General features: G+C 37.4%; 1 protein-coding gene across 1 annotated transcript in view; it reads left to right on the plus strand.

Annotated features, from left to right (window-relative positions):
• The window catches only part of jak1 (Janus kinase 1), a 91,060-nt gene that overhangs the window by 32,804 nt on the left and 39,839 nt on the right, over positions 1–18,417 (plus strand). Inside the window, exon 11 of the mRNA XM_039002827.1 lies at positions 16,311–16,420. Coding sequence (XP_038858755.1) covers positions 16,311–16,420 — 110 coding nt within the window. The remainder of the gene's footprint in view (positions 1–16,310; positions 16,421–18,417) is intronic.

Here is an 18,417-nt window from a genome sequence, read left to right on the forward strand (position 1 = left end):
CAATCACCATATTCTTATCGGCAGACTCAGTAGCCTCGGTTTTTCTAATGACTGCCTTGCCTGGTTCACCAACTACTTTGCAGACAGAGTTCAGTGTGTCAAATGAGGAGGGCATGTTGTCCGGTCCTCTGGCAGTCTCTATGGGGGTACCACAGGGTTCAATTCTCGGGCCGACTCTTTTCTCTGTATACATCAATGATGTTGCTCTTGCTGCGGGCGATTCCCTGATCCACCTCTACGCAGACGACACCATTCTATATACTTCCGGCCCTTCCTTGGACACTGTGCTATCTAACCTCCAAACGAGCTTCAATGCCATACAACACTCCTTCCGTGGCCTCCAACTGCTCTTAAACGCTAGTAAAACCAAATGCATGCTTTTCAACCGTTCGCTGCCTGCACCCGCACGCCCGACTAGCATCACCACCCTGGACGGCTCCGACCTAGAATATGTGGACATCTATAAGTACCTAGGTGTCTGGCTAGACTGCAAACTCTCCTTCCAGACTCATATCAAACATCTCCAATCCAAAATCAAATCAAGAATCGGCTTTCTATTCCGCAACAAAGCCTCCTTCACTCACGCCGCCAAACTTACCCTAGTAAAACTGACTATCCTACCGATCCTCGACTTCGGCGATGTCATCTACAAAATAGCTTCCAACACTCTACTCAGCAAACTGGATGCAGTTTATCACAGTGCCATTCGTTTTGTTACTAAAGCACCTTATACGACCCACCACTGCGACCTGTATGCCCTAGTCGGGTGGCCCTCGCTACATGTTCGTCGTCAGACCCACTGGCTCCAGGTCATCTACAAGGCTATGCTAGGTAAAGTGCCGCCTTATCTCAGTTCACTGGTCACGATGGCTACACCCACCCGCAGCACGCGCTCCAGCAGGTGTATCTCACTGATCATCCCTAAAGCTAAAACCTCATTTGGACGCCTTTCCTTCCAGTTCTCTGCTGCCTGCGACTGGAACGAATTGCAAAAATCTCTGAAGTTGGAGACTTTTATCTCCCTCAACAACTTTAAAAATCTGCTATCCGAGCAGCTAGCCGATCGCTGCAGCTGTACATAGTCCATCTGTAAACTACCCACCCAATTTACCTACCTCACCCCCCATACTGCTTTTATTTATTTACTTTTCTGCTCTTTTGCACACCAGTATCTCTTCTTGCACATGATCATCTGATGATTTATCACTCCAGTGTTAATCTGCTAAATTGTAATTATTCGATTTATTGCCTACCTCATGCCTTTTGCACACATTGTATATAGATTCTCTTTTTTTTCTACCATGTTATTGACTTGTTTATTGTTTACTCCATGTGTAACTCTGTGTTGTCTGTTCACACTGCTATGCTTTATCTTGGCCAGGTCGCAGTTGCAAATGAGAACTTGTTCTCAACTAGCCTACCTGGTTAAATAAAGGTGAAATAAAAAAATAAAAAAATAAAATAAAATGCTTTAAAAAAACAAACGAGTAGAGCTTATGCTTTTAAAAAAAACGAGTAGAGCTTATGCTTTTAAAAAAAACAAGTAGAGCTTATGCTTTTAAAAAAAACAAGTAGAGCTTATGCTTTTTTAAAAAACGAGTATGGCTTATGCTTTAAAAAAACAAACGAGTAGAGCCTATGCTTTAAAAAAACAAACGAGTAGAGCCTATGCTTTAAAAAAACAAACGAGTAGAGCCTATGCTTTAAAAAAACAAACGAGTAGAGCTTATGCTTTAAAAAAACAAATTAGTAGAGCTTATGCTTTAAAAAAACAAATTAGTAGAGCTTATGCTTTAAAAAAACAAACGAGTAGAGCTTATGCTTTAAAAAAACAAACGAGTAGAGCTTATGCTTTTTTTAAACAAACGAGTAGAGCTTATGCTTTTTTAAACAAACGAGTAGAGCTTATGCTTTTTAAACAAACGAGTAGACCTTATGCTTTTTTTAAACAAACGAGTAGAGCTTATGCTTTTTAAACAAACGAGTAGACCTTATGCTTTTTTTAAACAAACGAGTAGAGCTTATGCTTTTTTTAAACAAACGAGTAGAGCTTATGCTTTTTTTTTAAACAAACGAGTAGAGCTTATGCTTTTTTTTTAAACAAACGAGTAGAGCTTATGCTTTTTTTAAACAAACGAGTAGAGCTTATGCTTTTTTTTAAAAACGAGTAGAGCTTATGCTTTTTTTTTTAAAAACGAGTAGAGCTTATGCTTTTTTTTAAAAACGAGTAGAGCTTATGCTTTTTTTAAAAACAAGTAGAGCTTATGCTTTTTTTAAAAAAACGAGTAGAGCTTATGCTTTTTTTAAAAACGAGTATGGCTTATGCTTTAAAAAAACAAACGAGTAGAGCTTATGCTTTAAAAAAACAAACGAGTAGAGCCTATGCTTTAAAAAAACAAACGAGTAGAGCTTATGCTTTAAAAAAACAAACGAGTAGAGCTTATGCTTTAAAAAAACAAACGAGTAGAGCTTATGCTTTAAAAAAACAAACGAGTAGAGCTTATGCTTTAAAAAAACGAAACTATGCTTTAAAAAACAAACGAGTAGAGCTTATGCTTTAAAAAAACAAACGAGTAGAGCTTATGCTTTAAAAAAACAAACGAGTAGAGCTTATGCTTTAAAAAAACAAACGAGTAGAGCTTATGCTTTTTAAACAAACGAGTAGAGCTTATGCTTTTTAAACAAACGAGTAGAGCTTATGCTTTTTTAAACAAACGAGTAGAGCTTATGCTTTTTTAAACAAACGAGTAGAGCTTATGCTTTTTTAAACAAACGAGTAGAGCTTATGCTTTTTAAACAAACGAGTAGAGCTTATGCTTTTTTTTTAAAAACGAGTAGAGCTTATGCTTTTTTTTAAAAAACGAGTAGAGCTTATGCTTTTTTTTAAAAACAAGTAGAGCTTATGCTTTTTTTAAAAAACAAGTAGAGCTTATGCTTTTAAAAAAAACAAGTAGAGCTTATGCTTTTTTTAAAAAACAAGTAGAGCTTATGCTTTTTTTTTTTAAACGAGTAGAGCTTATGCTTTTTTTTTTTAAACAAGTAGAGCTTATGCTTTTTTTAAAAACAAGTAGAGCTTATGCTTTTTTTAAAAAAACAAGTAGAGCTTATGCTTTTTTTTAAAAAACAAGTAGAGCTTATGCTTTTAAAAAAACAAGTAGAGCTTATGCTTTTAAAAAAAACAAGTAGAGCTTATGCTTTTTTAAAAAACGAGTATGGCTTATGCTTTAAAAAAACAAACGAGTAGAGCTTATGCTTTAAAAAAACAAACGAGTAGAGCCTATGCTTTAAAAAAACAAACGAGTAGAGCCTATGCTTTAAAAAAACAAACGAGTAGAGCCTATGCTTTAAAAAAACAAACGAGTAGAGCCTATGCTTTAAAAAAACAAACGAGTAGAGCTTATGCTTTAAAAAAACAAACGAGTAGAGCTTATGCTTTAAAAAAACAAACGAGTAGAGCTTATGCTTTAAAAAAACAAACGAGTAGAGCTTATGCTTTAAAAAAACAAACGAGTAGAGCTTATGCTTTAAAAAAACAAACGAGTAGAGCTTATGCTTTAAAAAAACAAACGAGTAGAGCTTATGCTTTAAAAAAACAAACGAGTAGAGCTTATGCTTTAAAAAAACAAACGAGTAGAGCTTATGCTTTTTAAACAAACGAGTAGAGCTTATGCTTTTTTAAACAAACGAGTAGAGCTTATGCTTTTTTAAACAAACGAGTAGAGCTTATGCTTTTTTAAACAAACGAGTAGAGCTTATGCTTTTTTAAACAAACGAGTAGAGCTTATGCTTTTTAAACAAACGAGTAGAGCTTATGCTTTTTTTTTTTAAACGAGTAGAGCTTATGCTTTTTTTTTTTAAACGAGTAGAGCTTATGCTTTTTTTTTTTAAATACGAGTAGAGCTTATGCTTTTTTTTAAAAATACGAGTAGAGCTTATGCTTTTTTTTTTAAACGAGTAGAGCTTATGCTTTTTTTTAAAACAAGTAGAGCTTATGCTTTTTTTTAAAAACAAGTAGAGCTTATGCTTTTTTTAAAAACAAGTAGAGCTTATGCTTTTTTTTAAAACAAGTAGAGCTTATGCTTTTTTTTAAAACAAGTAGAGCTTATGCTTTTTTTAAAAACAAGTAGAGCTTATGCTTTTTTTAAAAACGAGTATGGCTTATGCTTTAAAAAAACAAACGAGTAGAGCTTATGCTTTAAAAAAACAAACGAGTAGAGCTTATGCTTTAAAAAAACAAACGAGTAGAGCCTATGCTTTAAAAAAACAAACGAGTAGAGCCTATGCTTTAAAAAAACAAACGAGTAGAGCCTATGCTTTAAAAAAACAAACGAGTAGAGCCTATGCTTTAAAAAAACAAACGAGTAGAGCCTATGCTTTAAAAAAACAAACGAGTAGAGCCTATGCTTTAAAAAAACAAACGAGTAGAGCCTATGCTTTAAAAAAACAAACGAGTAGAGCCTATGCTTTAAAAAAACAAACGAGTAGAGCTTATGCTTTAAAAAAACAAACGAGTAGAGCTTATGCTTTAAAAAAACAAACGAGTAGAGCTTATGCTTTAAAAAAACAAACGAGTAGAGCTTATGCTTTAAAAAAACAAACGAGTAGAGCTTATGCTTTAAAAAAACAAACGAGTAGAGCTTATGCTTTAAAAAAACAAACGAGTAGAGCTTATGCTTTTTAAACAAACGAGTAGAGCTTATGCTTTTTAAACAAACGAGTAGAGCTTATGCTTTTAAACAAACGAGTAGAGCTTATGCTTTTTAAACAAACGAGTAGAGCTTATGCTTTTTTAAACAAACGAGTAGAGCTTATGCTTTTTTAAACAAACGAGTAGAGCTTATGCTTTTTTAAACAAACGAGTAGAGCTTATGCTTTTTTAAACAAACGAGTAGAGCTTATGCTTTTTTTTAAAAACGAGTAGAGCTTATGCTTTTTTTTAAAAACGAGTAGAGCTTATGCTTTTTTTTAAAAACGAGTAGAGCTTATGCTTTTTTTTAAAAACGAGTAGAGCTTATGCTTTTTTTTAAAAACGAGTAGAGCTTATGCTTTTTTTAAAACGAGTAGAGCTTATGCTTTTTTTAAAAAACAAGTAGAGCTTATGCTTTTTTTTTTAAACAATTAGAGCTTATGCTTTTTTTAAAAACAAGTAGAGCTTATGCTTTTTTTTAAAACAAGTAGAGCTTATGCTTTTTTAAAAAACAAGTAGAGCTTATGCTTTAAAAAAACAAACGAGTAGAGCTTATGCTTTAAAAAAACAAACGAGTAGAGCTTATGCTTTTTAAACAAACGAGTAGAGCTTATGCTTTTTAAACAAACGAGTAGAGCTTATGCTTTTTAAACAAACGAGTAGAGCTTATGCTTTTTAAACAAACGAGTAGAGCTTATGCTTTTTTAAACAAACGAGTAGAGCTTATGCTTTTTTAAACAAACGAGTAGAGCTTATGCTTTTTTAAACAAACGAGTAGAGCTTATGCTTTTTTAAACAAACGAGTAGAGCTTATGCTTTTTTAAACAAACGAGTAGAGCTTATGCTTTTTTTAAAAACGAGTAGAGCTTATGCTTTTTTTTAAACAAACGAGTAGAGCTTATGCTTTTTTTTAAAAACGAGTAGAGCTTATGCTTTTTTTTAAAAACAAGTAGAGCTTATGCTTTTTTTTAAAAACAAGTAGAGCTTATGCTTTTTTTTAAAAACAAGTAGAGCTTATGCTTTTTTTTTTTAAACAAGTAGAGCTTATGCTTTTTTTTTAAACAAGTAGAGCTTATGCTTTTTTTTAAAACAAGTAGAGCTTATGCTTTTTTTTAAAACAAGTAGAGCTTATGCTTTTTTTAAAAACAAGTAGAGCTTATGCTTTAAAAAAACAAACGAGTAGAGCTTATGCTTTTTAAACAAACGAGTAGAGCTTATGCTTTTTAAACAAACGAGTAGAGCTTATGCTTTTTTAAACAAACAAGTAGAGCTTATGCTTTTTTAAACAAACAAGTAGAGCTTATGCTTTTTTAAAAAACAAGTAGAGCTTATGCTTTTTTTAAAAACAAGTAGAGCTTATGCTTTTTTTTAAAACAAGTAGAGCTTATGCTTTTTTAAAAACAAGTAGAGCTTATGCTTTTAAAAAAAACAAGTAGAGCTTATGCTTTTTTTAAAAACGAGTATGGCTTATGCTTTAAAAAAACAAACGAGTAGAGCTTATGCTTTAAAAAAAAACAAGTAGAGCTTATGCTTTTTTTAAAAACAAGTAGAGCTTATGCTTTTTTTTAAAACGAGTAGAGCTTATGCTTTTTTTTAAAACAAGTAGAGCTTATGCTTTTTTTTAAAACAAGTAGAGCTTATGCTTTTAAAAAAAACAAGTAGAGCTTATGCTTTTTTTAAAAACGAGTATGGCTTATGCTTTAAAAAAAAAAACGAGTAGAGCTTATGCTTTAAAAAAACAAACGAGTAGAGCTTATGCTTTAAAAAAACAAACGAGTAGAGCTTATGCTTTAAAAAAACAAACGAGTAGAGCTTATGCTTTAAAAAAACAAACGAGTAGAGCTTATGCTTTTTAAACAAACGAGTAGAGCTTATGCTTTTTTTAAACAAACAAGTAGAGCTTATGCTTTTTTTAAACAAACAAGTAGAGCTTATGCTTTTTTTTAAAACAAGTAGAGCTTATGCTTTTTTTTAAAACAAGTAGAGCTTATGCTTTTTTTTAAAACAAGTAGAGCTTATGCTTTTTAAAAAAACAAGTAGAGCTTATGCTTTTTTTAAAAACAAGTAGAGCTTATGCTTTTTTTAAAAACAAGTAGAGCTTATGCTTTTAAAAAACAAGTAGAGCTTATGCTTTAAAAAAACAAACGAGTAGAGCTTATGCTTTAAAAAAACAAACGAGTAGAGCTTATGCTTTAAAAAAACAAACGAGTAGAGCTTATGCTTTAAAAAAACAAACGAGTAGAGCTTGTGCTTTTTAAACAAACGAGTAGAGCTTATGCTTTTTAAACAAACGAGTAGAGCTTATGATTTTTAAACAAACGAGTAGAGCTTATGCTTTTTAAACAAACGAGTAGAGCTTATGCTTTTTTAAACAAACGAGTAGAGCTTATGCTTTTTTAAACAAACGAGTAGAGCTTATGCTTTTTTAAACAAACGAGTAGAGCTTATGCTTTTTTAAACAAACGAGTAGAGCTTATGCTTTTTTAAACAAACGAGTAGAGCTTATGCTTTTTTAAACAAACGAGTAGAGCTTATGCTTTTTTAAACAAACGAGTAGAGCTTATGCTTTTTTAAACAAACGAGTAGAGCTTATGCTTTAAAAAAACAAACGAGTAGAGCTTATGCTTTAAAAAAACAAACGAGTAGACCTTATGATGCTTTTTTGAAAAACAAGTAGACCTTATGATGCTTTTTTGAAAAACAAGTAGACCTTATGATGCTTTTTTGAAAAACAAAATTTGAATCTGAATTTGGGCATTTCAAGCTGTCCTTTTGTGAGAGGCAGCTGGGAAATAGTTATGTACGACGGCGAGTGGTGGGGTCGGTAAACCAGGAGGATTTAAACAATGATGGAGAATCCCAGTAGATTGATGGATGGAGAATCCCAGCTTCCCAGTAGATTACAATGGCGATGGACAGAGAGTTGTGCATAAAACATTAACAGTATGTCGCCATGGTCAACGAGAATAGCCTATGCAGTTGCCAACACCTCAAAATTGTTGACACATTTGCACCGACATCACCCCAGTATACTGTAGTTAGACAGAAATGCAACAAAAAAAAAAACACAACATCGTCTCCCCTCTGTATTCAAGCAGCCTGCCGCCCCTTTCTAGACAGACAAGCAGTCGTTGCTGGAGAACTGCTGCTCTTGTCTGACTTTGTACCTCGGTTTGGCTGCCTTAATTCCGTAGTGTAGCTTTTTCTTGGCAATCTATTAATGTGGTTTTTAATTTGTTTACAAGCATAATACTTTTCATTTATGGTTGACACAGCTTGTTGGCCATTAGCCAATTAGCATTTCTCAACAATTTCAAATCACATGATTGGATCCAACTGGTATTTAAATTCCCACCTCCCACATTGTTATAAATGCAGCATCAGAGTGGAAACTTGAGAGGCCCAACATAACAATCCAGTCAGAACAGACAATGCAAGGAACATTGTGAATGCTGAACATTGTAAATTACATTTAATTTTCCCGCTGTACCGAAACGAACCGTGACACCAAAACTGCGATACGTACTGTCCTGTGGGTTTTGTGAACTGTTACACCCCTAGTTTTTATGGTGTTGTGTGTGTGTCTGCGCACATTTTTGGTTTTACTATGGTAAAACAAGGAATAATCACACAAATGCGGACATTTCGCCAGTCCCCACAAGGAAAAAGGCTATTTTAGGGTTAGGGGTAGAATTAAGGTTGGGGTTAGGATTTTGAATGGGAATCAATTGTTTGGTCCCCACAAGGATAGTAAAACAAATGTGTGTGTGTGTGTGTGTTGTCAACCACAGAGAGTTCGTATTGTCAGAACATCACTTCCTCCTCTTCACCCAGCCACATACTGCGGGGGTGTTCAAACTCCACACACACACCAACGTGCATATACTCATGTGTACTACTCGCATATACACACCCATTTTGCTTATGCAAGCAGACACACTTGTTGTTGTCAAGCCGAAAACCATCCCCACCCCACCCCATCCCCACCAAATAATAAAGACGTCAGACCAAACTCAACAGCACGTGTCACAGTCAACAACTTGCATAACTTGACCTACATTTTGCTTGTTAAAATAGGCTACATAGTCTCTTGGGTTGATATGTAAACAATGCTGCTTCATCTCCACATGGTATAAGCCATTCATAGTCTTTGTTCATTCTTTACCAGCTGATAGGGAGACTGGTGTTTTGTTGCAGAAGCGTGGGTGGTGCTCATTAGGTACCAAAACTGAAAAGTTTTAAAGGTCCCATGCAGCTGTTTCTATCTCCAACAATTAAGTACCTTATTATGATTGTTTTCAATTAAAATGGTCAAAAAGAAACAAAAAATAGCAATTTCTCAGGCAATAATTTAGCTAGGACTGTCTTGGAGTGGTCTGAATGGGGAGGGGACAATTTGCTGAGGTTTAGATCTCTCTTTGTTATTAACTAAAGGGACATTTCTACTTTTTTCAACTACATATTCATCATTTCTTCTAACATACAGTAAGTAGCATTCAAAAGTTTGGACGCTCCTACTCATTCAAGGGTTTTTCTTTATTTGTACTGTTTTCTACATTGTAGAATGATAGTGAAGACATCAAAACTATGAAATAACACATATGGAATCATGTAGTAACCAAAAAAGTGGTTACTTTAAAAAAAAAGTAGCCACCCTTTTCCTTGATGACAGCTTTGTACACTCTTGGCATTCTCTCAACTAGCTTCATGAGGTAGTCACCTGGAATGCATTTCAATTAACAGGTGTGCCTTGTTAAAAGTTAATTTGTGGAATTTCTTTCCTTCTTAATGTGTTTGAGCCAATCAGTTGTGTTGTGACAAGGTAGGGGTGGTATACAGAAAATAGCCCTAGCCCTATTTGGTAAAAGACCAAGTCCATATTATGGCAAGAACAGCTCAAATAAGCAAAGAGAAACGACAGTCCATCATTACTTTAAGACATGAAGGTCAGTCAATGCAGAAAATTTCAATAACTTTGTAAGTATCTTCAAGTGCAGTTGCAAAAACCATCAAGCGCTATGATGCAACTGGCTCTCATGAGGACTGCCACAGGAAAGGAAGACCCAGAGTTACCTCTGCTGCAGAGGATAAGTTCATTAGAGTTATCAGCCTCAGATTGCAGCCCAAATAAATGCTTCACAGAATTCAAGTAACAGACACATCTCAACATCAACTGTTCAGAGGAGACTGCGTGAATCAGGCCTTCGTGGTCGAATTGCTGCAAAGAAACCACTACTAAAGGACACCAATAAGAAGAGACTTGCTTGGGCCAAGAAACACCAGCAATGGATGTTAGACCGGTGGAAATCTGTCTTTGGTCTGATTAGTCCAAATTTTAGATTTTTGGTTCCAACCGCCCTTTCTTTCTGAGACGCAGTGTGGGTGAACGGTTCCCACTGTGAAGCATGAAGGAGGAGGTGTGTGGGTGCTTTTCTGGTGACACTGTCTGTGATTTATTTAAAATTCAAGGCACACTTAACCAGCATGGCTACCACAGCATTCTGCAGCGATACGCAATTGCGCTTAGTGGGACTATCATTTGTTTTTCAACAGGACAGTGACCCAACACACCTCCATGTTGTGAAAGGGCTATTTGACCAAGAAGGAGAGTGATGGAGTGCTGCATCAGATGACCTGGCCTCCACAATCACCCCACCTCAACCCAATTGAGATGGTTTGGGATGAGTTGGACTGCAGAGTGAAGGAAATTTAGCCAACAAACCATTCCAGGTGAAGCTGGTTGCTAGAATGCCAAGAGTCTGCAAAGCTGTCATCAAGGCAAAGGGTGGCTACTTTGAAGAATCTCATATATATTTAGCTTTGTTTTAACACGTTTCTTGGTTACTACATGATTCCATATGTGTTATTTCATAGATTTGATGTCTTCACTATTATTCTACAATGTAGAAAATAGTAAAATAAAGAAAAACCCTTGAATGAATAGGTGTGTCCAAACATTTGACTGGATCTGTATGTGTCATGGAGCGGTTCTATGTTTTGTATTAAAAAAAAGATAGAGGAAGTTAAGTGTTTCCAATGACATCATTAACCAATTAGTAGGCAATGCCTCCTCATCATTTGTTAAAAGCCACTTTGCGGGCTCAGCCGTTGTTGCTACGAGACATTTCCACTTCACAATAACAACACTTGATCGGGGCAGCTCTAGCAGGGCAGAAATTTGACGAACTGACTTGTTGGAAAGGTGGCATCCTATGACTGTGTCATGTTGAAAGTCACTGAGCTCTTCAGTAAGGCCATTCTACTACCAATGTTTTTCTATGGAGATTGCATGGCTGTGCGCTCAATTTTATATACCTGTCAGCAACGGGTGTGGCCACACACACTATACAGATGAAGTCAGAAGTTTACATATACCTTAGCCAAATACATTTAAATTCAGTTTTTCACAATTCTTGACATTTAACCCTAGTATAAATTCCCTGTATTAGGTCAGTTAGGATCACCACTTTATTTTAAGAATGTGAAATGCCATAATAATAGTAGAGAGAAGGATTTATTGCAGCTTTTATTTCGTTCATCACATTCCCAGTGGGTCAGAAGTTTACATATACTCAATTGGTATTTGGTAGCATTTCCTTTAAATTGTTTAATTTGGGTCAAACATTTCAGGTAGCCTTCCACAAGCGTCCCACAATAAATTGGGTGAATTTTGGCCCATTCCTCCTGACAGAGCTGGTGTAACGGAGTCAGGTTTGTAGGCCTCCTTGCTCGCACACGCTTTTTCAGTTCTGCCCACATATTTTCTATAGGATTGAGGTCAAGGCTTTGTGATGGCCACCCCAATACCTTGCCTTTGTTGTCTTTAAGCCATTTTGCCACAACTTTGGAAGTATGCTTTGGGTCATTGTCTATTTGGAAGACCCATTTGCGACCAAGTTTTAACTTCCTGACTGATTACTTGAGATGTTGCTTCAACATATCCACATAATTTTCCCTCCTCATGATGCCATTCATTTTGTGAAGTGGACCAGTCCCTCCTGCAGCAAAGCACCCCCACAACATGATTTTGCCACCCCCATGCTTCAAGGTTGGGATGGTGTTCTTCGGCTTGCAAGCCTTCCCCTTTTTCCTCCAAACATGATGATGATCATTATGGCCAAACAGTTCTATTTTTGTTTCATCAGACCAGAGGACATTTCTCCAAAAAGTACAATCTTTGTCCCCATGTGCAGTTGCAAACCGTAGTTTGGCTTTTTTTATGGCGGCTTTGGAGCAGTGGCTTCTTCCTTGCTGAGCGGCCTTTCAGGTTATGTCCATACAGGACTTGTTTTACTGTGGATATATATGCTTTTGTACCTGTTTCCTCCAGCATCTTCACAAGGTCCTTTGCTGTTGTTCTGGGATTGATTTGCACTTTTCGCACCAAAGTACGTTCATCTCTAGGAGACAGAACGCGTCTCCTTTCTGAGTGATATGACGGCTGCGTAGTCCCATTGTGTTTATACTTGCATACTATTGTTTGTACAGATGAACGTGGTACCTTCAGGCGTTTGGAAATTGCTCCCAAGGATGAACCAGACTTTTTTCTTCTTTTTTTCTGAGGTCATGGCTGATTTCTTTTGATTTTCCAATGATGTCAAGCAAATAGGCACTGAGTTTGAAGGTAGGCCTTGAAATACATCCACAGGTACACCTCCAATTGACTCAAATGATGTCAATTAGCCTATCAAAAGATTCTATAGGATGACATCATTTTCTGGAATTTTCCAAGCTGTTTAAAGGCACAGTCAACTTTGTGTATGTAAACTTCTGACCCACTGGATTTGTGCAGTGAATTATAAGTGAAATAATCTGTCTGTAAAATTACTTGCGTCATGCACAAAGTAATGTACTAACCGACTTGCCAAAACTATAGTTTGTTAACAAGAAATGTGTGGAGTGGTTGAAAAACTGAGTTTTAATGACTCCAACCTAAGTGTATATAAACTTCCGACTTCAACTGTATATATACAAACGTAAGTTGATGTTGGGGTGGTTCTGGAGATGCTGAATATGAAGTTGAATTTTTTTTCCCTTTATACTTCTTATGGCTGCAGTCCCGTTAACGGGATCGATATGACAACAGCCAGTCGAAGTGCAGGGCGCCAAATTCAAAAAACAGAAATCTCATAATTAAAATTCCTCAGACATTCATGTGTTTTATATCATTTTAAAGGTAATCTTGTTGTTAATCCCACCAAAGTGTCCCACCAAAGTGTCCGATTTCAAATAGGCTTTTCAGCGAAAGCACTACAAATGATTATGTTAGGTCACCACAAAACCACAATAACCACAGTCATTTTTTCCAGCTAAAGATAGCTTTCACAAAAACCAGAATCGAGATAAAATTAACCTGTTGAGGACAGAGGGCGCTGTTTTCACTTTGGGGGAAAATCGTGCCCAATTTAAACGGCCTCGTACTCAATTCTTGCTCGTACAATATGCATATTATTATTACTATTGGATAGAAAACACTCTCTAGTTTCTAAAACCGTTTGAATTATATCTGTGAGTAAAACAGAACTCCTTTTGCAGCAAACTTCCTGACAGGAAGTGGAAAATCTGAAATCGATGCACTGTTCTAGGGCCTGCCTATTAAAGTCCTTGATATTTATTAGTTTAGATGCACTTCATACGTCTTCCACTAGATGTCGACAAGCAGTGAGAGAAGAAATTGAGTGTGTAACTTGATCTGGGCTCGAATAATAGCTCTTGGCATGACGTGTCACCAGTTTCCTGTTTTCTGGAGAGCGCGAGAAGGGACCTGGATTTGCCTTCTGATAAGCTGTCGTTATGGACGACTAATATCTCCGGCTTTGATTTTATTTGATACATGTGACAATATCATCGTAAAGTATGTTTTTTCAATATAGTTTAATCAGATTATTGAAATTTTTTCGGGAGTTTTGCCGTGTTCCGTTCTCTGAGTTTGTTGACGATGGAGAGATTCGCGCCACTTGGCAAGTGTGCTTGCTAAATCGAGAGGGAAAAAGGCCGTTCTAAAACCAAACAACGATTGTTCTGGACAAAGGACCCCTTGTACAACATTCTGATGGAAGATCAGCAAAAGTAGGACCCATTTTATGATGCTATTTCATATATCTGTCGAACATGTTGTACTAGTCGTTTGCGCCCAGATTTTGGGTACTCTCTCGCTATACCTAAGCTGGATGTCGTAATGAAGTTATTTTTAGAATTCTAACACGGCGATTGCATTAAGAACTAGTGTATCTATCATTTCCTATACAACATGTATTTTTTAGTTATGTTTATGAATAGTTATTTGGTCAGAATATGTGTGTCAGAAAAAGTGTCAGAAAAATATCCGGACGTTGTGGGAAAAAGATGCTACGTTAGCACAATGTATAACCACTGATTTCAGCTCTAAATATGCACATTTTCGAACAAAACATAAGTGTATGTATAACCTGATGTTATAGGACTGTCATCTGATGAAGCTTATCAAGGTTAGTCAAAAATTATATATCTTTTGCTTGTTTATTCGCTATCGCTAACGTGCCTATTGCTATCGCTAACGTGCCTTGATGAATGAATGCGGTAGTGTGGTAGGCTATTGTAGTAAGCTAATATAATGCTATATTGTGTTTTCGCTGTAAAACACTTAAAAAATCGGAAATATTGGCTGGATTCACAAGATGTTTGTCTTTAATTTGCTGTACACCATCGATTTTTCAGAAATGTTTTATGATGAGTATTTAGGTATTTGACGTTGGTGTCTGTAATTACTCTGGCTGCTTCGGTCCTATTTGTGACGGTAGCTGTGATGGTAGCTGCAATGTAAAACTGATTTATACCTCAAATATGCAAATTTTTCGAACAAAACATAGATTTATTGTATAACATGTTATAAGACTGTCATCTGATGAAGTTGTTTCTTGGTTAGTTTGGTTGGTTCTTGGTTAGTTAGGTTGGCTTTGTGCATGCTACCTGTGCTGTGAAAAATGTCTGTCCTTTTTTGTATTTGGTGGTGAGCTAACATAAATATATGTGGTGTTTTCGCTGTAAAACATTTTAAAAATCGGACATGTTGACTGGATTCACAAGATGTGTATCTTTCATTTGCTGTATTGGACTTGTTAATGTGTGAAAGTTAAATATTTCTAAAAAATATCTTTTGAATTTCGCGCTCTGCCTTTTCAGTGGAATGTGGGAGGAGTTCCGCTAGCGGAACGCCAGAGCCAGACAGGTTAATCACTAACCTTCGATTATTTTCATCAGATGACACTCATAGGACTTCATGTTACACAATACATGCATGTTTTGTTTGATTAAGTTCATATTTATATCAAAAAATCTGAGTTTACATTGAGGCGTTAGATTCACTAGTTGCAAAAACATCAAGTGACTTTGCATAGCCACATCGTTTCAACAGAAATACTCATCATAAATATAGATGATAATACAAGTTATACACATGGAATTATAGATATACCTCTCCTTAATGCAACCGCTGTGTCAGATTTCAAAAAAACTTTATGGAAAAATAAACCATGCAATAATCTGAGACGGAGCTCAGATGATTAGCCAAATTAGCCACCATGTTGGACTCAACAGAAACCAGAAAATACATGATAAATGTTTCCTTACCTTTGATGAATTCATCAGAATGCAGTCCTAGGAATCCCAGGTCCACAATAAATGCTTGATTTGTTCGTTAATGTCCGTTATTTATGTAAAATTAGCTACTTTCGAATTGTTTACCAAACACCCTAACCATAGTCTCAAAGCGCGACCACTATAACGTGACGAAATGTCCAAACGTTCCGTTAGTCAGTATAAACATGTCAAACGTTGTACTGAATCAATCTTTAGAATGTTGTTAACATACATCTTGAATAACGTTCCAACCGGAGAATTAAATCGACTTCAATTGAGAGATGGAACGGAGCTGCCTCTCACGTGAACGCGCGTGTTGAATGTATGGTCACCTCATGGCAGTGATTACTAATTTCTGTCTCCTTCGACCCCCCTTCACATTAGAGTCATCAGACTTAGTTCTATTGACTGTTGACATCTAGTGGAAGCCGTAGGAAGTGAAAACCCATCCATATCTCTCTGTATTTTCAATGAGAGCTTGGTTGAAAATATGGCACCCCCAGAAAAAATCCAAACAGGAAGTGGAGCTTCTCAGGTTTTTGCCTGCCATATGAGTTCTGTTAATCTCACAGACATAATTCAAACAGTTTTAGAAACTTCAGAGTGTTTTCCATCCAATACTAATAATAATATGCATATATTAGTAACTGGGACTGAGGAGCAGGCCGTTTACTCTGGGCACCTTTCATCCACGCTACTCAATACTGCCCCTGCAGCCATAAGAAGTTAACTAATTTACCACATGGCTATGTCACCATGGAAGGCCAAAACTCCATCCCACCAAAACAGGCTGAAATATCAGGCGGTCTTTTCAAACAGTTCTTATACTAAAAGGGCATTATCATAATTTTCACAATATTATTCCACCCAAATATTGCGGAAGTACATATAAAACAAGAAAATAACATTTTTTGACTGCACTGGGCCTTGAAAAGCTTTTTGTTGTTGTGTGCCCTGGTGTGCTGCACTGGCTAACATTTTGTGTGTGTGCGTGTGTGTTTTTCAGAGGTGTCCAACCTGCTGGTGGTAACTAAGGACAGAGTGCTGGTTCCCCAGACAACCCTGCAGGAGAGTCAACTCAGCTTCCACAGAATTCTCAAGGAGGAGATCATGCAGGTGCACTGCACTGCTACTACACACACTGCGACACACACACCTCTACACACACTGCTACACACACACCTCTACACACACTGTGACACACACAGTCTACACACACACACTGCTACGCACACACACCTCTACATACACTGCGACACACATACACTTTTTTTCTTTTTTTTTCTCAAGATGACGTAGCAGTGCAGACGTGGTTAGTCGTCCTCTCGCTTACTTCTTCTATTTTTCGTCTTTTTTGTATATATTCCAATTTATTTTTCAATCTCTTTTTTCCTTTTTAAATTAAATATACCTTCCAGTAACCCGCCTCACTCAATGTGACACAGATCCGCTATTTTTTAGACCTTATAGCCAAAACTTTCTTCAACAGCTAGCCAGCTAATTAGCTACTAGCTATTTAGTCATTGTTAGCCACTGCTAGCAGCCTTTACCCTCTGCTCGGATTCCTGCCGTAAACCCTGGACCATTGATCATCACAGCTAGCTAGCTGCCACTGAGTGACCCAGCCCCGAAGCTAGCCCTGAGCCAGGCTCATCTCCCGGCTAGCAAACGAAATTACCACAACTAAACACAGCGTTGTTTAGGATAATTGTCATTATTTTAGTTTACTGCGGAGCCCCTAGTCCCACTGTACATGCCTTAGATACCTCCTTTGTCCCATCTCCCACACATGCGGTGATCTCACCCAGTATAACCAGCGTGTCCAGAGATGCAACCTCGCTTATCATCACTCAGTGCCTGGGCTTACCTCCACTGTATCCGCACCCCACCATACCCCTGTCTGTACATTATGCCCTGAATCTATTCTACCACGGCCAGAAATCTGCTCCTTTTATTCTCTGTCCCCAACGCACTAGACGACCAGTTTTGCTAGCCTTTAGCCGTACCCTCATCCTACTCCTCCTCTGTTCCTCGGGTGATGTGGAGGCTAACCCAGGCCCTGCGTGTCCCCAGGCACTCTCATTTGTTGACTTCTGTAATCGAAAAAGCCTTGGTTTCATGCATGTTAACATCAGAAGCCTCCTCCCTAAGTTTGTTTTACTCACTGCTTTAGCACACTCCGCCAACCCTGATGTCCTTGCCGTTTGCCGTGTCTGAATCCTGGCTGAGGAATGCCACCAAAAATTCTGAGATTTCCATACCCAACTACAACATTTTCCATCAAGATAGAACTGCCAAAGGGGGAGGAGTTGCAATATACTGCAGAGATAGCTTGCAAAGTTCTGTCATACTTTCCAGGTCTATGCCCAAACAGTTCAAGCTACTAATTTAAAAAATGAATCTCTCCAGAAATAAGTCTCTCACCGTTGCCGCCTGTTATAGACCCCACTTAGCTCCCAGCTGTGCCCTGGACACCATATGTGAATTGATTGCCCCTCATCTATCTTCAGAGTTCGTTCTGTTAGGTGACCTAAACTGGGATATGCTTAAAACCCCAGCAGTCCTACAATCTAAGCTAGATGCCCTCAATCTCACACAAATTATCAAGGAAACCACCAGGTAAAACCCTAAATCCGTAAACATGGGCACCCTCATAGATATTATCCTGACCAACTTGCCCTCCAAATACACCTCTGCTGTTTTCAATCAGGATCTCAGCGATCACTGCCTCATTGCCTGCATCCGCTATCGGTCCGCGGTCAAACGACCACCCCTCATCACTGTCAAACGCTCCCTAAAACACTTCTGCGAGCAGGCCTTTCTAATCGACCTGGCCCGGGTATCCTGGAAGGATATTGACCTCATCCCGTCAGTCGAGGATGCCTGGTCGTTCTTTAAAAGTAATTTCCTCACCATCTTAAATAAGCATGCCCCTTTCAAAATATGTAGAACTAAGAACAGATATAGCCCTTGGTTCACTCCAGACTTGACTGCCCTTGACCCGCACAAAAACATCCTGTGGCGTCGCATCGAATAGTCCCCGTGATATGCAACTGTTCAGGGAAGTCAGGAACCAATACACGCAGTCAGTCAGGAAAGCAAAGGCTAGCTTT

The sequence above is a fragment of the Salvelinus namaycush genome, chromosome 10 (assembly GCF_016432855.1).
Source record: "Salvelinus namaycush isolate Seneca chromosome 10, SaNama_1.0, whole genome shotgun sequence".
Lineage (NCBI taxonomy): Eukaryota > Metazoa > Chordata > Actinopteri > Salmoniformes > Salmonidae > Salvelinus > Salvelinus namaycush.